General features: G+C 42.4%; 1 protein-coding gene across 1 annotated transcript in view; it reads left to right on the top strand.

Moving 5' to 3' along the window:
* Positions 1 to 1,892: 1,892 nt before the first annotated feature.
* Positions 1,893 to 15,299, top strand: part of kcmf1 (potassium channel modulatory factor 1) — a 125,941-nt gene continuing 112,534 nt past the window's right edge. The window contains exon 1 of the mRNA XM_080188610.1: positions 1,893 to 2,113. Within this exon, the coding sequence (XP_080044736.1) occupies positions 2,098 to 2,113 (16 nt within the window). The 5' untranslated portion in view covers positions 1,893 to 2,097. The remainder of the gene's footprint in view (positions 2,114 to 15,299) is intronic.

The following is a 15,299-nucleotide window of genomic DNA, read 5'->3' as shown; positions in this document are numbered from 1 at the left end:
ACACTAGGCAGGGCACAGCACCCTCCCCCTCTGTTCCGGGCTGTACGGTGACACTCAGCAGGGCACAGCACCCTCCCCCTCTGTTCCACGCTACACGGTGACACTGGGCAGGGTGCAGCACCCTCCCCCTCTGTTCCGGGCTGCACGGTGACACTGGGCAGGGTGCAGCACCCTCCCCCTCTGTTCCGGGCTGTACGGTGACACTGGGCAGGGTGCAGTACCCTCCCCCTCTGTTCCGGGCTGTACGGTGACACTAGGCAGGGCACAGCACCCTCCCCCTCTGTTCCGGGCTGTACGGTGACACTCAGCAGGGCACAGCACCCTCCCCCTCTGTTCCACGCTACACGGTGACACTGGGCAGGGTGCAGCACCCTCCCCCTCTGTTCCGGGCTGTACGGTGACACTGGGCAGGGTGCAGCACCCTCCCCCTCTGTTCCGGGCTGCATGGTGACACTAGGCAGGGTGCAGCACCCTCCCCCTCTGTTCCGGGCTACACGGTGACACTGAGCAGGGTGCAGCACCCTCCCCCTCTGTTCCGGGCTGTACGGTGACACTAGGCAGGGTGCAGCACCCTCCCCCTCTGTTCCGGGCTGTACGGTGACACTGGGCAGGGTGCAGCACCCTCCCCCTCTGTTCCGGGCTACACGGTGACACTGAGCAGGGTGCAGCACCCTCCCCCTCTGTTCCGGGCTGCATGGTGACACTAGGCAGGGTGCAGCACCCTCCCCCTCTGTTCCGGGCTGTACAGTGATACTGGGCAGGGTGCAGCACCTCCCCCTCTGTTCCGGGCTGTACGGTGACACTCAGCAGGGCACAGCACCCTCCCCCTCTGTTCCACGCTACACGGTGACACTGGGCAGGGTGCAGCACCCTCCCCCTCTGTTCTGGGCTGTACGGTGACACTGGGCAGGGTGCAGCACCCTCCCCCTCTGTTCCGGGCTGTACGGTGACACTGGGCAGGGTGCAGCACCCTCCCCCTCTGTTCCGGGCTGTACGGTGACACTGGGCAGGGTGCAGCACCCTCCCCTTCTGTTCCGGGCTGCACGGTGACACTGGGCAGGGTGCAGCACCCTCCCCCTCTGTTCCGGGCTGCACGGTGACACTGGGCAGGGTGCAGCACCCTCCCCCTCTGTTCCGGGCTGTACGGTGACACTGGGCAGGGTGCAGCACCCTCCCCTTCTGTTCCGGGCTGCACGGTGACACTGGGCAGGGTGCAGCACCCTCCCCCTCTGTTCCGGGCTGCACGGTGACACTGGGCAGGGTGCAGCACCCTCCCCCTCTGTTCCGGGCTGTACGGTGACACTGGGCAGGGTGCAGCACCCTCCCCCTCTGTTCCGGGCTGTACGGTGACACTGGGCAGGGTGCAGCACCCTCCCCCTCTGTTCCGGGCTGCACGGTGACACTGGGCAGGGTGCAGCACCCTCCCCCTCTGTTCCGGGCTACACGGTGACACTGAGCAGGGTACAGCACCCTCCCCCTCTGTTCCGGGCTGCACGGTGACACTAGGCAGGGTGCAGCACCCTCCCCCTCTGTTCCGGGCTGTACGGTGACACTGGGCAGGGTGCAGCACCCTCCCCCTCTGTTCCGGGCTGCACGGTGACACTGGGCAGGGTGCAGCACCCTCCCCCTCTGTTCCGGGCTGCACGGTGACACTGGGCAGGGTGCAGCACCCTCCCCCTCTGTTCCGGGCTGTACGGTGACACTCAGCAGGGTGCAGCATCACCACCAACAATAAAGCTTACCCAAGCGTGCGCGTGCCCTTACCGAATGCGTGCGACGATGGCGCGCGCGCTCGAGCGGTGGCGCCCGTTTGCGTCCGCGCTGAGGAGACGACGTCAATGCCAGTCCACGCGGCTCGCGCGCCCGCCCGCCCCGCTCCGCGCGCTCAGTTTGAGGCGAAAAAAAAATCTGACCGACCGATCGAGCGAGCGAGAACGAGCTGAGCAACAGGAGCGGCGGCCGCTCCTCCTTCCGGCAGACAGCAGCAGCAGCTACTTCCAGCTTCATGACCGTTTGGCCCGGTAGTTGTCGTTGTTGGAGCCCGGTGTTGAGACGCTGTGTTGGAGCCCGCGGGCCCGCTGTAACCGTGTGTGTAGGATGTCCCGACATGAAGGTGAGTGAGAGATTGAGGCGAGAGGCCCGGTGAGCAGGCCGCTGCCCTCGGCCTGTGACTGATCAGAGGAGCCGCAAAGCCACTAGGCCCTGGGTGGGGAGGAGGAAAGGCCGCTGTCTGGCTGCTGTGGCGGTGGGACGGCCCCTGTTTTAATTTTTCGACCTAGTAAGACTCTCACTGAGCCCGGGTGTCGCCCAGCTCCCGCCCCCCACGGGCCTTGTTCCTCTCTCACCCGGCTCCGAATGATTGCACTGTCATCAAGGTGGCCGGCGGGTCGCTGCGGCCTGAGGCAGGCTGCGGGCCTATTTCGGGAGGCCAGAGCTGCCTTCTGTCTCCGGCACAGGCCGAGCTGACAGCTCCACACTGGGGAAGGAAACAGACTGAGAGGATGTGGCTGCGCTGAGCCGCACCCGGGCTTTGGAGCTGTTAAATTGTAGGCCTTGGGTCACCGGTGTCGATTAGTGTTGGATCCCCAGTGTAGAACTTGAAAGTCAGTCATGATTATCCTTAAAGTATGTTAAAAGTTCTCCTTTCCCGTTGAATGTGTGGGTCACTGGTGACCAACTCGATGACATGGCGAAAGTTGATTAAACTTTATGTCAAAACACAAATCTCCAGTGCTGTAGGAACCGAATTAGTTATTAGATTTATTATCAGTTGGGCAGTAAAGAAGTGGTACATCCAATTATTTTAGGTGACTAATATGAAAAGGTTTTAAATTATTTCCACACCTTTCACCAACTTCTCCAACCTGTGCGCGTTTTGGCAAGCATATTAGCGACAAACTTTCCAATTTACTGGGATTGAAAATGTCTCAAAAGTTTCAGCAATTGGGATTATAGAAGTTTTGAGTTATGGTGCTCTTTACAGGCCAACAAAGGCAACTTAATATTTTAATTTTGAAAGGATTCCTCAGTCATAGACTTAGCAGGATGTAGACGTGTGTTTTTGTCAGCTTTGATGCAATTCACATTTCTTTGAGAAAATAGAGCAATGTGAGCAGGAGTTTGAGGATTTTTTTTCATATGAAATTGGTTTTACCACGAAAGGATTGACTGCCAGTGATGATATTTGTTAAATCCCAAAGACATTTGTTTTATTGCAGTTGTGGTATTATCTGGTTACAAAACTATTTGTGGTTATCTACAGCAGTATAAAAGCAATTAATTTTCTGTCACAAAAACCAAAAAATGCTAGAAGATCTCAGCAGGTCTAACAGCATCAGTGAAGAGACAGTACAGCCAACGTTTCGAGTCTAGATTCAGTATCTGGCACGATGCAATAAACCATCAACAGGAGTGCACATATTCATATACGTATTCTGAAAGTACTAGGTAGCTATAATAAAAAGTTGTAAATTTCCAGATAGTTTGTTAAAACTAGTGTGATTGCATGTGATAGTGCTTTCAGTTAATAAAAAGAATGATTTTATCAGCTTGACTGAACTGTTACATACTTGACTAATATACTTTCTCCAATATTATTGTAAAACAGAAATAAGGAATTCAGCCCAATCAGACTGTGTTGATGTTTACTCTCCACATATGCAAATAGTTCTAATCAATTTTATCAATCCTGTCCTTGTATCTCTTCCATCACTCTTCCTTCATTCACCTTTACAATCCAATCTCAAATGTTGACATAGTTTTTGCTTCAAGCAACAATCCTGGAACTGAATTCCATGCTTCCCTGCTCTAAATGAACAAGTTTCTGCTGCCTTCTTTTCGTTCTTTTTCATTTAATGCTGTGTATATATAGGCCTTTTTTTTTAACTGCTTCGCTCCTGGAAATAGTCTCTTCGTGTGTATCTTATTCTACCCTTTATAATTTAAACATTTATTCCCATATTATCTTCATCGTTCAGCAAAAAAAGAGACAACTTTTCAAAACATCCTTAGTATTTGTATTTCCTCACAGCAGGGAAAGGATTTATTATTTGCTACTCAGTTTCTTTCAGGGAATGGCTATGGTTGTACTTTGTATGTTGGAAGGAAGGATCTTTTTGGTAAAATAATCTTAAAGCTCTGAAATTTATATAGTATATACATTTTTTGAAAAGAAGCAAACTATCTTGACAAGTTTTCATGTAGCACTTTCACAATGTGTGTATAGATATTTATGTCCACTGTTCCTGAGGGTTTATTATATGAAATCTGATACTGAAAATTGCATTTATAACTTTCCATGTATTCCATGTTAGCTATCCATGTATGATTTTGTAATCCAACAATACCTTAACTGCATTAACAGAAAATGTCTCTGCATGTACATTTTAAACTGTGTGGTCTATTCCTGAACATTTGATATTCTTTTGGCTCTCTGTGGAATGTAGGTGCTGTGGATTTTTACAGGACCCTATTAACCTTGTTGCATTTTCTTTGTGCTGGAAATAGCTGTTTCATAAAATCCACAGATTTCCTGTGATCTATTACAACATGGTAACTAATTATTTGCCTTGTCTCAATATTTTGTGTTTTTCTTAGCTGATTAATTCCATCAAAACTTTTGCTTTCAATAAATTGGTGGATGGCAAATTATTTTTGAGGAGATGGATTGAGATGGAGAAAATGTTGGTTTTATTTAAGTGCAGTACTTACAGTTGTATTCGGTCTCAATGTTACAAACTAATTTTTAATAAGTGCTTATTCTTTTAAAGTGATTCAATTGTGGAAATACTAGTGGAGGGGTTCAATTATTGAAAAACAATGAGCCCAAACATCTGTTGGAGAATTAAAGTCAAGTTGGATGTTTTGAAGAATATTGAGTTCTTTGACCAACTATCTTCAGTTCTCCATTGCGGTCCACAAGCATGTTTGTTGCTACTGTTTGATGGTTAACTATGAGCTGCTGAAAAAATGTTTTGGTGAAATTATCAATATTTCCACGTTTACAATGAAAACAAGCATGCAGAATGACAATCCAGCTATAATACGATTTCTGCTTGGGTTAGAGCAAATTAATACTTATGATTGTTCATAGCTGTGATGGAATAACAGGGGCTTTATAGGTTGTTTTACAAATGAAAACAGGAACAGCGTTTCTTGTGGTTTAGAAAACCTGATCCCTAGATGGCATCATGATCAATATAAATGCCCGCTATGTTTATAAACAGGGTCTATATTTCCATTCTAGGTCTGCTTACAGAATTTTTTATGTACATGGAACATGTTAAACCAGTTAGGTGATACATGGGGTTAAGGCACTAGTAATATCATTTTCATGTAATTCAATTAGCACATTTCTCTGTGTACACTTGTCTAATATCTACAGTTGTAGTCTTACTTTCCTTTTAGATAGCTGATACTGTTTTTCAGATATTAGGACCATGGACACCATGAATTTCTCAGTGTATGCAGGAAGATCCAAGGGTGTGTTAACATTTGTAGTATCCTTAACAGTGTGTGGTAATGCTTGCTTATGATCTTTGGAGCAGATGTGGGTGGTGGGAGTTGGAGATGTTTGAAAGCTCTGACTGGTTCTAACCCTTGTCTTGCACTTCTATGTATGGAGCTGTTTCCCATTTGGTGACCACTTCAAATCAGATTCCAAATGTAAGCTGGTGGTAATGACCATCACCACGTCTGTTGATTTCTCAGCTGCATTTGATTTGACTTGCTGCTTATCCGACATAGCAGAAGCTTCCTTCAATTAAATCAGAAAACCAAAGTCACTGTCTTCAGCCATTGCTACAAATTCTGGCACCTAGCTACCCATTCCATCTCCTTCTCTGGCCTCTGTACGAAGTGGAACTAAAATGTTCGCAACAGTGGCTCCATGTTTAACCTTGAACTGAATTTCTAAACCCTTGTTCTTTCCATCACGAAGACCACCTACTTCTGCAGTATTGTCCTCCTTTGTCCTTTCGTCAGCATATCTGCTGAAACTGCCTTTGTTGCCTCCAAACTCAATTTTTCTAGGATCTTGCCTGGCAGACCTCTCATCTTATGTAAATTGGAGCTTACCCAAAACTCTGCTGTCTGTATCATAATTCACATCAAGTTTTATTTACCCATTATCCCTGTGCTCATTTAATTTAATTTGTTTATGGTCCAGCAATGCCTGAAATTTAAAATTCTCATCCTTGGGTTCAAATTCTTCAATGGCCTTATGCCTCCTATTACTGTAACCTTCTCCAATCCTACAGCCCTCCAAAGCTGTGTTCCACCAGTCCTAGCCTTTTGTGTCTCCCTGATTTCCTTTGTCCTATCATTGATGGCTGAGCCTTAATTTGTCCAGACCCTGAGCTCTTGAATTGCCTCTCTAAACCTCCTCTCTGTTTTAAGGAATGTCGCTTGGTGTCAGATTTTATTTGATAATACTGCTATGAAGCACCTTGGGATTTTTAAAAATATTTTTGAGGCACTATATAATTGCAATTTGTTGTTAATATTTTAAATTCACATTGTGTATATTTGGATTGTGATATAGCAGCCCTAAATCTGTACTGAAAATGGCAGGAAGAAAAATCTATTAATCTAAATATCAAAAACAAATAAATCTACGTAATGAAAATCCAGGGTGATCAAATCAGAGTCAGTATGGTACAAGGCAAATTATAATTCTGTATAGGAATTCTAAGAATGTGACAAGCATCTGTTTTTAAAGAAATCTTCAGTCATAGAAACTTGCTTAAATCAATATTTTTGAGTAATCCCAGTCTGATGTTCTGTATGATGGATATAAATTTCTAATTCAGATTGACATTTATCGTGGAGTCAATAGAATTTTAGTCAGCTGGTGGGCTAGTGTATTTCATTCACTTGAACGAAGGATATTAAGCATTTGAATATAGATATTATCCTTCCACATCTGAATTTTATTGCATCTAGAATGACCTTAGCCAGGCAGGTACACAGAGTCTTGTTCTTAATCATTAATACAAATGAAAAGCATTCATCAGCTGTACTGAAATAGATTGGATAATTAATTTTGCAGTCTGTTTTTTGATCTAATTTACAAAAAGAATTAACCGAAACCAAATAAAAACAATCAACTGGGAAAATTAAAATACTCCTAAACTATGTGAAGAGTTCTCAAACTCTCCAATTTCCTCATCCTTTATAAAATCATAGACAACTTTTCATTACCTCTATAAAAGAGATCAGCTTGCTCCGTGTTTTGCCTTCTGTATCAGCCCTTTTATATATGAAGATTGTTGTACCATTTTCCATGACTATCCATTTGCGCAAATGACCCAGCATCTTTCCTAGGCCTTTATGAAATTTTATGGATTTTTTTAACATATAATGGACCATTTCTCATTGTTAAGGTTACCAATATGGATCTTTGAATGTTTTAACATGGGTGTAGCTTACAGATTGGAGGTCTAAGAGCACGCAATGATAAAAATGATTATCTACATTTCCCTGCACTTTGAGTAAAATGCTAGGACATCCCACATGAATTAATTTTTTTTGTATAAATTCAGAAGTTTTTAAATTTTATAATAGTTGATTAATTTTACCTTGTAGAAGTTATTGTTCTGAAAGGTAATTGATTCGAAAAAGAAAGCTGCTTTAATGTAACCCATATATTGAAGCACAGTCAATTGTGTATGGGAGCAGGGAGTTGCAAAGTGACATTCATTGACTAGTTGAGTGGGGGGAAAACTGTGATTTTACTTTGGAGTTTACTTTGGGGAAGTGAGAGTCATCCACTTTGAATTGAAGAAAAATACATCAAAATATTTTCTAAATGATGAGTTTGGAACTGTGGATGAGCAGAGAAATTTAGGGATCCAAGTACATAAATCAATAAAAACTAGTGAACAGATTAAAAAATAAGCCCTCTAATGGAATATTGGCCTTTATCTCAATACTATAATTGCAAGGACTTTAAGGGTTGCAGAACTATGGTAGATACTTGAGAGTTAAGATATAGATCAGATATGATCAAACAGAATGGCAAACAAGATCACAGTGCTGTCTGGCCTACTCCTGTTTTTATGCTAGGTGTGTGACTCTTTTTCTAAAAGCAATTTTCTATTTTGAAGGACATTTATATAATTCAATCTTTTTTAAAATAAATGAGAGCAGGTCACTTTTTCTCAGTTTCCTCAATCAGGAAACAAAACAAAATTGTGCATTGTCTACTTGGATCACTCACAAGAAAATTCTGGCCATCAGAGTTTAAAATGGGCATTCAGATATGTATCTATGTAGATGAGATTTTGGAAGGATTTTGAATGTTGCACAGTATCAAAATATTTGGTAAGCATGTGTTAAAGCTGTAATTATCTACGAAACAATTTTTGTTTAAGAAATGGGCCTCTGATATTGTAGTAATTGCTATGGCAAGGGGTTAGATTGCATCACATACTGAAAGTGAAGCTTGAATGTTTTATAATTGTCACCTGAACCATAAGGCCACTTAATAGTCTTGAAATCACGCCTAGATATGTTAATAGTTCCTCCTGTGCCCACCCCAGTCCAACGCTGGCATCTCCACATCTTAGATATGTTGAAGGCACTACATTTTTGAGAACATAACCTCCAGGCTAGGCAAATACTAGTTCCAGTTGTATTAAGCTTCGTGTTCTGATTTTTCCAGAAACAATACTGTAGTAAGCATGAAAATCAACAATATTGAAGGGGGTACGTGTAAGCTCTGACCACCAATAAGGGAGGTGTGCTTTCTTAAACAAGCTAGCATGCTGGGTGGATGAGTTGACTTTCTTCAGATGCACCCTGGGATGGGCATTAAGGACTGGCCTTGCCAGCGCCACTCACATCACATGAATGAATTTAAAAATAAGTACTTTGAGATGGTAATGTTGAGCTGTTACTTTGAACCAGTGCAGTCAACAAAGTGCTGACATACCCATAGTGCCAAGTGCAGTGAGTCCTGGACAACATTCGGGCTTGGCCTGAAAAATGGCAAGTTATATTTGCATAACGCAATTCCAGACGATGATTGATTTGATTTATTATTGTCACGTGTATTGTTATATAGTGAAAAGTATTGTTTCTTTCATGCTATACAGACAAAGTATACCATACATAGAGAAGGAAAGGAGGGAGTGCAGAATTTAGTGTTACAGTCATAGGTGGGGTGTAGAGAAAAATCAAATTAATGCAAAGTAGGTCCATTCAGAAGTCTGATGGCAGCAGGGAAGAAGCTGTTCTTGAATTGGTTGGTACATGTCCTCAGACTTTTGTATTTTCCCCATTGGAAAAGAGTACATCTGGGGTCTGTGTGGTCCTTGATTTTGTTGGTTGCTTTTCTGAAGCAGTGGGCAATGTAGACAGTGTCAATGGATGGGAGAATGGTTTGTGTAATGGACTGGGCTTCATTCACAACCCTTTCTAGTTTCTTGTGATCTTGGACAAAACAGGAGCCATACCAAGCTGGGATACAACCAGAAAGAATGCTTTCTTATGGTACACCTGTAAAAGTTGGTGAGAGTCATAGAATCCCTACAGTACAGAGAGAGGCCATTCGGCCCATCGAGTCTGCACCGACCACAATTCCACCCAGGAATTATCCCCATATCCCTACATATTTACCTATTAATCCCTCTAATCTATGCATCCCCGGACACTAAGGGCAATTTTAGCATGGCCAGTCAACCTAACCTGCACGTCTTTGGACTGTGGGAGGAAACCGGAGCACCTGGAGGAAACCTACGCAGACACAAGGAGAATGTGCAAACAAAGAGTCGTAGCAGACATGCCAAATTTCCTTCGGCGTTGGTGGATTTTCTTAACTTTAATGTCAGCATGGAGGAACCAAGTTGATGGGTGATCTGGACACCTAAAAACTTGAAATTCTGGACCATTTCTACTTCATCCCCATTGATGTTTAAAGTTCATTTATTAGTGTCATAAGTAGGCTTGCATTGACATTGCAATGAAAATCCCATAGTCGCTGCACTCTGATGCCTGTTCAAGTGCACTGAGGGAGAATTTAGCAAAGGCAGTGCACCTAACCAGCATGTCTTTCAGACTACTGTCACGTAGACAGGGACATGTCCTCTACTACACTTTCTGAAGTCGATTACTATCTCTTTCATTTTGTTGAGACTGAAGGCGAGATTATTGTCATCGTGCCAGCTCAGTAGATTCTCTGTCTCTTTCCTGCGCCCCGTCGCGTCATTGTTTGAGATCCGACCCACTACGGTGGTATCGTCAGCAAACGTGAAAATTGAGTTGGAAGGGAATTTGGTGTATAAGGAAGATACTAACGCGTTGAGAACACAGCCTTATGGGCACCTTTGCTGAGGATAATCATGGAAGAGGTGTTGTTGCCTGTGGTCTGTGGGTTAGGAAGTCTAGATCCCACAGAGGGAGGACCCAAGCCCCAGGCCACAGAGTTTGGAGATAAGTTTTGTAGGAATAATGGTGCTGAGGGCTGAGCAGTAATCAATAAATAGGAGTCTGACATCAGTGTCTTTGTCCAGGTGTTCCAGGATTGAATGTTGGGCTAGGGAAATAGAATCTGCTGTGGACCTCTTGTGACAGTAGGCAATCTGGGAGGCCGGAATTGATTTGTGCCATGACTAACTTTTCGAAACACTTCATATTTTAGTTGCGATTGCATACTTTTCCCCACAGCGGACATTAATGATCCTTCAAAGGTTTTTTCAGAATATATATTGTAAATAACAATCACAGTCATAAAAGTAAGCATATAATTTGTGGCTTCTGACAGTCTCTGATATTTGATTTGATTTATTATTGTCACATATTAGTACACACTTAATGACTCTCAAAACAAGAGAGAATTTAGTTGCTTTCCCTTGATATGCAATGACATTGCCACCATTGAATCCCCACCATCCACCAAATTTACCAAATGTAACTGGACCATCCATATAAATATTGTGGCTATACAGCAAGTTACTGAAGGGAATAACCCCCTTCCCCCCAGGCGCGCAAAGACGATGGATTACTCTACAGTTGCCTGGGTGAGATCAGCTCTAACAACATTGAAGAAGTTTGACACTGTCCCAAACAAAGCAGACTGTTTGACTGACACCCAATCCGCTACCTTAAATATTCATTTAATCCACCATCTTGCAATAGCAGTTAGCATCTATAAGATGTATTGCAGCAATGTGTCAAACTGCCTTCCTAACAGCACTGTGGGAAATATCTACAACACATGGACTGTGGTGGTTTAAGAAGGTGGCTTGCTACCGGCTCTTCAAGGGAAATTAGTGGTGGGAAATAATTGCTGGCCTAGCCATTAAAGCTTACATTCCACGAATAATTAAAAAGAGAGAAAATAGAAACAAAGAAAGATTGGGTTAGGAAAACATGAAATTAAACAGAAGAATAGTAATTAAAAAAAAGAAAAACCTCTTTACTGCCTGCTAGAATGTGATTCCATAGTTGAATGTTCCCTTTCTGACTTGGAGGTCAGCATTGCAGGAGCTTGATTTTCATCATTAAGGGGTCCTTATGTTAAGTACTAATCCTAACTTTGTGCCATGTTTGATATGTTTTTACAGCACAGTTGTCAGCAGTTTTCCATCAATGTAAAATGACAGACATGTAGCCAATCCTTTTGAGTAGGATAGTTTAATTTGGTGTATTTTGCTGATGGCTGAAACAATCAGTTTGAGAGGCAAGTTCTACAGCAACTACTGCATGCATGGTGGTTGTCAGGTGCCATTGTGAATTATTGTTTTCAATGTTGGCACTTGTTGTCAAGCTACTGTAGCCACTAACAATAATGGTTGCCCACACCAGCTCACAGGTGATGTTGTCATTTCCTTCTGACATTGTCTTTTTTCTCCCAGACATTAAAATTGATGCTTAGGGCCTCTGTGTCATGATTACAAACATTCTTGAAGTGAAGCTTTAGGCATCCTTCTGGCTCCAACTACCTCACTGTACAGAAAATTTTTGGGAATGCACCCATTTCAATCTTGTAAACATGCTGAGCCAACACAAATATAGCAATTTCTTGAAACTTACTAGACACTAGATGGTTAGTTCCAGTTTAGGTGAGGCTAAAGGCAGAGGCATACAAATGTTCCAGCAATTTGTGGTGATCTGCAGTTCGTTGCTGGATTATTTATGCACCAATAATGGCATACGCACTAATCTCTGTTATTTAACCAGCATTTTCTGGACCAGTGTATGTGTTTAAAATGCCAATGTTTAACTTTTTATTGCAAACAGATGTGAGCCTTGTGATTGTTATAAACTCCATACAAAGCTGAACATTTGGATTGTCCAGATACTGCCATTCAGCCACATAGTGATGTATTCAACTGTAATGAACTGAAACTTTAATGAACTCAAGTGCTTATTGTACTGTTATCAAATTTTGAAAATAATCTTTGAACCAATAAGCATCTGATAAGGTCAATCGTGAACATGCTTTAAGTAATTCTTCTGAACGTATCAAATGTGAGTCTATTTTGGTATTGTCTCCCATTCAAGTTTGCGTTTAGTTGATCACTATGTCCTTGATAGTCATTGTGACAAATTAGAAAGATTGAAATAGTGCATTATGAGTAGTGAATTTCTCATAGATAGATTCATCAATCATCGATGCAGGATTGCAATGGATCACTAGGACTATTTTTGCATTTTCCTCCTGTCCTCTCTTAGTGGGATTATCTCTTGGTGGGGAATCTTCTACTCTTTGCCCCCATGGCTTTTTTACTTCTATAAGTATAGAGATTGGTGTTGGCTATTCAATCACATAAGCAAGATCCTATATTCGCCCAACGTCCTCTCACACACAGGCTTTTAGAGGTGTTGCTGGTCAGTGATTTAGAGGGGGTGTCGTAGCCTTATATCAGCCTTAAGGTCCCAAGGCCAATTGTGCTACAATTTCCGTTTAAAATGAATTTAAAGAAAACAAAGCCATCAGGATGTGTTAGGTAAAGAAAAGTAGCATAATTTGAGTATAGTGGAGACTATCCAGCAATAAGGCCTGAAGATTTAAGTATAATCCATAAGTCTTGTATTTACAGTTATATTCACCATGATCTCAAATTGAATTTGTGAACCATGAAATTTCAGACTACTGATTGCTGAAAACGAGAACTGTTCTGTGTTGGTACCTAGCTGCTTACCATATGTTGCCACATAACTGGATGCAATACTTCATTGGCAAATACAAGTGTCTCAGCAGTACAACTTGATCTGCAAATCTGCTTCAGGATATTTAAATCCCACTTTTGAAAGCAACAAAACACCTTTGGCTGAAAGTTGTGGTTACTTCCTACAGTATTTTTAAATTTGTGTAGCTGAATTATGTTTTCTTTTGAATTTATTTTGCCTCTAAAATGTAAACATACATACATGAAAAAGACAAACTAAGTAGACGTGTAAAAAAAAAAGAGGACTCATTGACCCACCTGTTTACAATGTTGGCATACAGTTTTCCTGCATTCCATCAAAAAAAAGCTAGGTGGCTGACAGTGTAATCAACACAAACATTCCAACATCGATTAGTTCTGTCCCTGATTTACTCAAATTCCTGTGACTTGCAGTCAAGTAAGACTAGGTTAATGTTGAGTTAGTACATATCCTCTGTGATGTAAGCAAAAAATAAAGCATTAATTAAATTGGAATAAGACAGTATGCATCAAATGTAAACAAATGTCAATATGGTGGATTGGGAACACTTTTTATGTTATCTCCCAACACTGAAATGGTTGCATGCTACTGGGAATTTGCAAATATGCTAACTAAGTTGACAGTGTAAAGAAGACCAACACAGTGAGAGTGTATACCTTAATTTTACTTGTCTTTCCCTGACTTTCAGTCTCCTAAAAGAAAAAAAATTCTGGAATTCCCTCCTTAACAGCATTGGATGTACCTGCACCACATGGATTTCAGTGGTTCAAGAAGATAGCTCACCAGCACCTTCTTGAGGGCAATTAGGGATGAGCAATAACCGCTTGCCTAACCAGTGACACCTATGTGAATTCATTTTTAAAAATGGTAGGGAAGTATTCAATATACACACAGATGGATATTGCTCGTGTTGTCAGTGATGGGACCTGTCAGTGAGTACCTTCATCAATATTCTACAGCACTCTTACCAGATCCGGCTGTGGATCAGGAATTTGATTCAACAAAATTCACTGTTGGAGTGGTGCAAAATAAGACTGATTAATATTGAATCGTCATGCTGTGGAACAGCTTGTTGAAGGTGCTTTTACTTTATAGGTGCGTAGACCTCTCCCTCTGTTGAGTGCACTCTTTGTAGATTCATAGATGTTTACAGCACAGAAAGAGGCCATTTGACCCATTGTGTCCAAGCTGGTTAACAAGGATCTGAAAGTCTATTATTAAAGATGAGATTGCAGAGTACTTGGAAGTGCATGATAAAGTAGGACTGAGTCAGCATGGCTTTGTCAAGGGGAGGTCATGTCTGACAAATCTGTTAGAGTTCTTTGAGGAGGTAACAATGAAGTTAGATAAAGGAGAACCAGTGGACATGATTTATTTAGATTCCCAGAAAGCCTTTGACAAGGTGCTGCGTAGGAGACTTAAATAAGTGCCCATGATGTTAAGAGTAAGATCCTGGAATGGATAGAGGATTGGCTGACTGGCAGAAGGCAGAGGATGAGGATGAAGGGGTCTTTTTCAGGATGGCAAATGGTGACCTGTGGTGTGCATCAGGGATCAATCTTGGGACCACAACTTTTCACAATATGCATTAATGATTTGGAGGAAGAAATTGAAGGCATTGCTGCTAAGTGTGCAAATGATACAAAGATATATAGAGTGACAGGTGGTATTGAGGAAGCAGGGGGGGCTGCAGAAGGACTTGGACAGGTTTGGAGAGTGGACAAATGGAATAAATGTGGAAAGGAGTAAGGCTATGTACTTCAGAAGGAGGAATGGAGGCATAAACTATTTTCTAAATGGGAAAATGCTTATGAAATCAGAAACAAAGGGATGTGGGAATCATTGTTCTAGATTCTCTTAAGGTTAACGTGCAGGTTCAGTCAGTAGTTAAGAAGGCAAATGCAATATTAGCATTCATGTTGAGAGAGCTAGAATACAAGAGCAGGGATATACATCTGAAGCTGTATAAGGCTCTGGGCAGACCCCATCTGGAGTATTGTGAGCTGTTTTGGGCCCTGTATCTAAGGAAGGATGAGGTGGCCTTGGAAAAGGTCCAGAGTAGGTTCACAAGAATGATCTCTGAAATGAAGAGCTTGTTGTATGAGGAACGGTTGAGGACTCTGGGTCTGTACTCGTTGGAGTTCAGA

Source organism: Carcharhinus amblyrhynchos, chromosome 5, assembly GCF_965287045.1.
Source record: "Carcharhinus amblyrhynchos chromosome 5, sCarAmb.v2.hapA, whole genome shotgun sequence".
Lineage (NCBI taxonomy): Eukaryota > Metazoa > Chordata > Chondrichthyes > Carcharhiniformes > Carcharhinidae > Carcharhinus > Carcharhinus amblyrhynchos.
Note: the sequence above shows the minus strand (reverse complement) of the source record. Positions and strands in the feature narration are given on the sequence as shown.